Raw genomic sequence first — 7,909 nt, 5'->3', positions numbered from 1 at the left:
TGAAACCGGGCCTTAGTGAGGAAATTTTGTAGTTCTTGTAATGGCCACTAGCGTTGCAGTCTATGTTCTTTTGGGGGCGAGGGACGCTGGAGGCCGAGGAGATATGTCAAGTTTACCGTGCATGGGACAAAGACAGACAGATAATAGATATCCCTCCCGGCCTCCAGCGTCCCTCGCCCCCAAAAGAACATAGACTGCAACGCTAGTGGCCATTACAAGAACTACAAAATTTCTTCACTAAGCGACCTACCCCCACCATATGAGTTGCAAACCTGTATGTAAGATCGTGGTGCACGTGCAACTACTGGTTGTGCTCTGATTACGGGCAGTTCGGTTATATTCTCCATGCCATAGAACTTATAAACATGGAAGGGGAATAGCATATACTCTCCGTGAGCTGAAACTGAGTCCAACATCTGTGTGACAAGGATAGATAGAAGATGACTTTGGTCCGTTATGCGCATGCGTTAAATTCGTTGCGCATGCGTTAGTGTAATCTCGTTTTGGCCGCGCATGCGTTATTGTAATCTCGTTTTGGCCGCGCATGCGTATTTCGAGGAAAAGTCATAGAACGAGACAGAATTCTAGTTTCTTCTGTCTCACTTCTTGGCTTCACTTGTGCCGATCCGTTTCCCCTTCCATGTTTATAAGTTCTATGCTCCATGCCTACTGCTTTTTCACTCCAGTTTATTACCTATCCTAACCTAACTTTCTCATAAAACAGAAAAATATCCATGTTTTAATACAACTTTTGTCACATAATTTTTCTGTTAAATCATAACTTCACATAATATTTGAGTGTAATCGAATAATTCTTCCAGACTTTTTCGAAAGAAAAAGAATCGCACGATGGATTATTCAATTCTGCGTCCTGATCTTCAAGATCTTCTGAATAAATATGAAGCATTGCGCGATGTAAGTATTAAAAGACTAAAAATTATTAAAATATTAACACGGCAGTGCTTTAGCGCAGAGTACTTTGAGACTTGTACTCTTTGAGAACATAAGAAAGTCACGAGATTCTGTGAATATGAAGGGTGTTCTGAGGATACTTGTGAATTTTGTCAGAACTCGTATCCCATACACGCATGACTAAATGACATCTTTAAGACGTCTTTGTCTAGAACCGAAGAATCTGTCATTTCGTAACCATTTAAATATAATACAATCCCATACAGCACGCATGTCTAAAAGACATCTTTAAGACACCTGTATGGGATTGTATTATATTTAAATGGTTACGAAATGACAGATTTTATTTGGTTTTTAATGACAATCTGCTACTAACATACTGCTATTTTGAGATTCTTAATGTAAGAGAACTTTAAAGTCGGGTCTACAATAGGTGTAATAAGCTTTAATTATTTTAACTGAGATCTAACTAGCTTACTTATAGGGCGCCGCAAACGCTTTTTGCAAAAAAAAGTTAGTTTAGCTTGTTAGATATTTACTATACATCTATTGTAAACCTAGACTAATTGCAAAGATATAAATAATGCAAACAAGTGGAAAGATGCAGCAAGTGACAACTTTTTCGGCATTTTCATTAAAAAAGATTAATTTTAAGTTGATTACAGATTCAATTATTAAAAAGACATCTAGGTCGGTATTCATAGTCATATCTTAGGCCCGGTCTACAATGAGTTGTTAGTCGTTAGTCAGAAGTCGGAACTATATGTCGGTCCTTTTTCTTCCACCCAGAAAGGAAAAGGATCAACATATAGTTGCGACCTCTGACTAACGACTAACGACTCATTGTAGACCGGGCCTTACATTCAAGACCGTCTAGAATTTATCTAAAGATGCTGTATGGAACATTTCACTGGCTATGGAGCATCTAAAGATAATCTTACAACGGTCTTGAATATAAGATTTGAGTATGAATGCAGGCCCTAATGATTTTGCAATACCTCATATACAATATATAACGAATGAGGGAGTAAGCGTGTTTGCGCGTTTGTACGTGTATAAGCAAAGGTATTATTTTACACATACGCGCACACATAAAATAATACCTTTGCCTATATATTTTTTCTGGAATAAAAATTAATTTTACTAGACGTAAACTTTATATACAGAAAGAATAAGAACCGTTGCAATATTGTACTTTATTTCACTTCATATTGGTTTAGCAAAATATATGACGAATAATAGTCTCATGTGTGCCAGAAATTTGCACAAAGTAGTATTAAAAAATATTTATTTTATATGTTTACACAAAAAGTTTATAAAGAGCATCTATTATAATTTGTAAAAATTTTTATTATAAGGAGTTTTATTTTTCAAATGAGATCAATGTTGAAATATTAAACTGTTTATTCAATTTTTAATTGTTTTGGCAAAAGAGTAAAAAGAAATAAACAATTTTCATACGCGGCAGAAATTCTCTGCGCTGTGTGTTTTTAGCGAGCAACAGCAGAAATCCTTAGAATTTGAGCGTGAGCAAACGAACAAAATGAAGAATAAACTCAATAACATGCTAGGTTTGGTATGTTTTGTTATGAAGCGCCTGGATTGTTACAAGACAAGATTGAATAATCTAGAGACAAAGAATAAGGAATTAAATTATAATTTAGCCGTTGCGATACGTGAACGCGATCATGCCACACTCTTAAACAATGCTACGGGTAAAAGCTGAAATCTCAACTGTTCTAATCTCGATTTAAATATCGTTTTGTGTACAATAAGAATTAGAATTATACATGACATAAATTGTACAATGTTTCTGCAAAAATACTTAATACAAATTTAAAAAATGTTTAATAAAAAGATTACAAATAAGAATAATCAAAGAATTGGCAAATAGAAAAATTAATTAATGTCAAAATAGTTTCCGACTTACAGGATCAAATCGACCTTTTGAGCACGAAAATAGCACAGCTCGAGAACGAGCATAAACAGCAATTACTGTTGAAAGATAAATTTAACAAGGATGAAACTTCTAAATATAAACGTCTTTTGGAAAATATGAAGGCGAGGTCGTTTCAGGTATTAATTATTCATTTCTTGTTATGCTTATGTATTTATTAAGCGTTGTAGTGTTTTACGTAGCGTTGTAAAGTTTTGCATAACGACTACAAATTCGTAATTATTTATTTAATTGTATGCAATTAAATTATCCTTAATAAATATATTGAGAAATGTATGTTTGTTATAAAGAAACACAATGCAGTAAGAAAGAACACGTGTAAGAATTTAAAGGAGCATCCTGCCTTGATGGACGAAGAAAACAGGAAACGAAAAGGAAAACTATATGACGAGTAAGAAAAATTATATATGTATATGGTTTGTCTAGAAAGTATCGGGACTGATTTTACTAGCCAAGGAGAAAGGGTGGGGGTGGTCTGTACAGGTAGGAAAATTAGTGGGGAATGTCAGATATACGACGCGACACGGCTCAATTGCCTCTAAGTTTTTGCAGATTGTAGATCACACCCGGAGCGAGCAAGTGTTTTGTGGTGTCGTCTGGAATCAAGATTCAGCGCGCGATTGAACAGCGGTATACGAACAAGTTTTGGATGAAACTGAAACACTAAGACGTCGATCAGAATCCAAAAAGCAAGAATCTTAGCATCGATTTTTTTTCAGATTTTTCAGAAAAACTTTTCAGCAAAGATTTTTCAGCAAAAATCCGGTGCTCTAAGACTCTTGCCTTTTGGACTCTGATCGACATCTTACAATTCACCCACAACTTGATCGCATACCTCTGTTTAATCGTGCGCTGCATTTTGATTTCTGACGACACCGCAAAACACCTGCTCACTCCGGGCGTAATCTACACTCTGCAAAGGCTCAGAGGCAATTGTGCCGGGTTGCGTTGTATACCTGAAGCCTATCACACAATAGGAAAGCACAGGGAATAGGAATAGGGAATAACACAGGCAACAGAAATAACTAAATTCCAACTTACCAGAAACCGTGCATCGACGCACAATGGAATATGGAATAGGCAATAGGAATAGAATATCCGACGCGTTGGATTTCTGTTCCCTATTCCCTGTGCTTGATCTACCTGACCAATCACAGTGGAGACTGGGACAGACACGTGGTTTTAAAATGCAGATGATTGGACAGCACGCCTATTGCCAACGAACCATTGTGTCTTGGCATTACATAGATTTCTATTCCCTATTTCTATTCCCTATTCCTATTGCCTGTGCACATTCCCCACTAATTTTTCTGCCATACAGACCACCCCCCCCCCCCACCCCTTCCCCTTGGCTAGAAAATCAGTCCCGATACTTTCTGGACAGACCATGTATATATTTATTGTATTAGTAATGAATTTATTATTAATAAAATTTTATATTTTTTAAAAATCTTTTAATGTAATATAGTTACATACCAATGGATTTTTAAAAACATTAATAAACAAAATATAGAATAATTTGTTGACGTTTTTGAAAATTCCTTGGTATGTAACCATAGGTATTGCATTAAGGGATTTTGAAAAATGTAAAATTTTGAAATCCGGAAAGATAAATATACAGTGATTCGTATAATTATTAATAACATAAAATTATTACAATTCTTTAAGATTATCGGATTTAGAGGTTGATAAAGTCGTCCGTAAAAGAAGAAGATTATTTCAAGATGACGAGGAAATGACTGACATTATTTAAAGATGATATTATTTATACAATCGATATGCGTATGTATAAATTTTTAATTGTAGTTACACATACATTCATACGTATAGACGTATAGATATATGTACATGTACATTTCATATAATTTTTTTTTTAATTTTATACATAAAAATTTTCACGAAGGAAAATATATCCACATAAGTGATTAATACAATTACTACGAAAAGTTGTAACATCCTATAATTTAAATATATCTGACATACACGGAACAGTGAAACAAACGAAACATGTTAGCAGCTACTAAATAATATTAGCAAAGATAACTGCAAGTTGGCTTTTTCAAGTTTATGTAGAATAGTAATTAAGAATACAATTATATTATTATATAAATATATATAAATATATATAAATATGTATCTTGTCGATAATTAACACTTTTTTAAATATTAACATTATTCCTTTCATTTAAGAACTAAATCCTTTTATTTGCTAATTCGACGATTGAGTGAATTCCAACTGTTCGTATAATCGATCTTTAGATGACCGTATGTATTTAAATGTCCGACATGTGATAATGACGATGGTATTGCCTCCATTATGTATTTTTCTTTATCTACATGTAACACACCTCTTCCTTCTTGTGGAGGAAATCTGGAAATTTCTAAACAAATAAATTACATATAAATGAATAGAGAAAAAAAGCGAGAGAGAAAGAGAGAGAGAGAGAGAGAATATTGTTAATATTTTAAAATACATTTCAACATATTGTTGTATTGTCATTTTTCTTTAAAATTTATAAAATAACGAAATAGAACCATGACTTTATTATATGTTAATGATAAATATTGAAAAATTATTCTGCTATTGTTTTATAAATTGTTAAGCATTGCATATCTTTCATAATGGAATAGGAAATTTAAAATGAGTTAAACAAAAGAGACTGCAAATATATTTTTACACCTCTTTCCTTTAAATCGTGCTACATACATAACTTGCGCGAAAACTACAATCATTAGGATATTCTCGAAGATAAATTATTGTATGCATTAGTGTCACAAATTTTGCGCACAGTTTAACATCTAGGGGAGAAAGTCTATGCTACGAAATACAATTACACGGTGACGATCGATTCGTATAAGAATGCACAAATGCGTGCACGAATGCACCGCGACAGGGAATGCTTACGACAGCGTGTCGGGCCACCGAAGCATCATCATGAAACGACAGTACAAAAACTTTCTAACGCTACAGACAAGAAATCGTTCGATTTCTCGCGGCATACTGAGAAGAGGAAATTGTGGAAAATGTATTATTAAATCATATTCTGTTCTTTTTCCAAATGGAAAATATAAGATTTACAGAATAAATGTTCATAATCCGTAGTTATTATTTCGTGTGATTGTTAAATAATCACATGAAAAAAACGGTTGAAATATTAAAAAATTTTAGCTAGATGCCAATCTAAAAATACTTTTGTCAAATCGTCAAAATAATTACAGGATATGTAGGACATTTAAGCTGGTTGCTACAATGTCAAGACTTTTTGCATCATTATTATTGTCATTAATCATGCTGAGTGATTAGATAATTATTTGGATATTCCAATAAAATCATCTTTAAATTTGTGGCTAAACTTTCAGATACCTCAATAAAACAGTTCTTTTCGCGCAGTGATAAGTAATGAACGCACATATCTTTTCTGGTATTATCATAAATTGTCTCCATGTCATAAATAATATCCTTTCCTTTTGGAAAATTTATTATTTTAAAATCAATTAAATCTGAAAGTTATATAATTAAAGTGTGTGTGTTCGTGTGTGCGGGCGCGCGCGCGTGCGCGTGTGCGTGCGTGCATGTGTGGCATATTGTTACATATAAAGAATAATTAATTAAAAACAGAAATGTTAATTTCTCTTATCAGTCAAAATGATATTAAAAATTAACGAAGTTATAGGCAATCTATTTTTAATTGCTGTTTTGAAAAGATATATTGAAATGATTTGTAATTTAGTATGTATATGCGTGCAGTGTATCACGCGTATGTTAAAATGTATTACTTTAATAGAAAATATAGTTAAAACACCAACTACATCTGCTATTCAGTCTATTTCTGTAGTTTCTTTTAACTCTATTATTTAGTTAAATTATCGACATATTAGTACTGTAGTAACTCATCATTAAGTATAAAACACAATTTAACAGTGTATTATTTTAATCTAAAGATATCTTTAAATATAATTTTCAAAGAATTAAAGGACTCAGAGCCGTGACAGGGTGGCAGGGTCTAAATATTTTATTCTAAGTTTATTGCAAAAAAATATCACCTCGGCCAGGGTTTGAACCTGGACCTCTCTCTCGCTAGGCGGGCGTCTCAACCAATTCGACCACCGAGGCACATGGCAATACTCATCACAATAAACAGTCTAATTATAATGTAGCAAATGCTTGACAAGATTGTAAAGATGGTTCTTACCTTCTTTACTTATATAACTTATAAAAAAACTCATCAAGTAAAAAATTCTTACTTATAAAAAGAATTTAACAGTGTGTTATTTTAATCTAAAGATATCTTTAAGTATAATTATATAATTATACATAATTACATAATTTTATAATTATAATTGTAATTATAATGTAGCAAATGCTTGACAAGATTGTAAAGATGGTTCTTACCGAGTACAGGCGCGTAAACCGGAAACGGTGCAGTGTATTCTATTCTCTCATCTTTGTAGATAGTTTGCTGATAGTAGCTATTGTTTGCTGACCTAACTGGTCTGCAATAGAATTCCTGTGTGTATGGGAAACCGCCACATTCTGGTTCTCTCATTGAGGATAAAGCGTACCTAGAAAATATTGTCAAGATAAATCGGGGAAAGAATTAGAGTTAAGAAAAGGGTTCAGGACTTTAACAGTAGATAGTGCTCATGAAATGCAGCAAACAAAAGTCACAATAAACATAGGTGGAAAAATTTATATTTTCGGAGTTAAAAGGAAGTCATGTGGAAAATTTTTTGTAAACTTTATTGGGACATTTTTGCTCCATTTCGTAAGTGCTATCTGCCTTCTCTCTCTCTCTCTCTCTCTCTCTCTTTCTCTCTCTCTCTCTCTCTCTCTCTCTCTCTCTCTCTCTCTCTCTCTCTCTCTCCCCCCCCTCTCCTTCTCTTAAAGTCTTAAACCCTTTTTTTAACACTGTATATTATATCATTATCAATGTTCAATATTAATCTACTTGAATCTGCCGCCACAAGAACATTGACGACAAAATTAAAGTTTACTCAAATCTGTGGAGTTAACAGAATTCTTTTTTCTATATTATCTTG

The 7,909-nt window shown here is 33.3% G+C and overlaps 2 protein-coding genes across 5 annotated transcripts in view; one reads left to right on the top strand and one right to left on the bottom strand.

Annotated features, from left to right (window-relative positions):
- Positions 1 to 152: 152 nt before the first annotated feature.
- On the top strand, positions 153 to 4,764 carry LOC105558444. 4 transcript variants are annotated; one of them, XM_012006141.1, is made up of 5 exons: positions 153 to 915; positions 2,381 to 2,483; positions 2,831 to 2,988; positions 3,160 to 3,260; positions 4,538 to 4,764. In XM_012006141.1, exons 1-5 carry the CDS (start codon positions 850 to 852, stop codon positions 4,620 to 4,622), a joined length of 513 nt encoding a protein of 170 aa, XP_011861531.1. In that variant the 5' UTR covers positions 153 to 849; the 3' UTR covers positions 4,623 to 4,764. The 4 variants fall into 4 exon arrangements, with proteins under 4 accessions (XP_011861531.1, XP_011861530.1, XP_011861529.1 ...); XM_012006140.1 differs by having other exon boundaries at positions 2,407 to 2,627; positions 4,538 to 4,749; XM_012006139.1 differs by having other exon boundaries at positions 2,381 to 2,627; positions 4,538 to 4,749.
- Positions 4,765 to 5,001: 237 nt separating this feature from the next.
- The window catches only part of LOC105558443, a 5,438-nt gene continuing 2,530 nt past the window's right edge, over positions 5,002 to 7,909 (bottom strand). Inside the window, exons 2-3 of the mRNA XM_012006138.1 lie at positions 7,263 to 7,432; positions 5,002 to 5,250 (exon numbers count right to left, since the gene is read on the bottom strand). Of these exons, the coding sequence (XP_011861528.1) occupies positions 5,072 to 5,250; positions 7,263 to 7,432 (349 nt within the window). The 3' untranslated portion in view covers positions 5,002 to 5,071. The remainder of the gene's footprint in view (positions 5,251 to 7,262; positions 7,433 to 7,909) is intronic.

This window comes from Vollenhovia emeryi, unplaced genomic scaffold, assembly GCF_000949405.1.
Source record: "Vollenhovia emeryi isolate VEMERY1.0 unplaced genomic scaffold, V.emery_V1.0 DF939344.1, whole genome shotgun sequence".
Classification (NCBI taxonomy): Eukaryota; Metazoa; Arthropoda; class Insecta; order Hymenoptera; family Formicidae; genus Vollenhovia; species Vollenhovia emeryi.
Note: the sequence above shows the minus strand (reverse complement) of the source record. Positions and strands in the feature narration are given on the sequence as shown.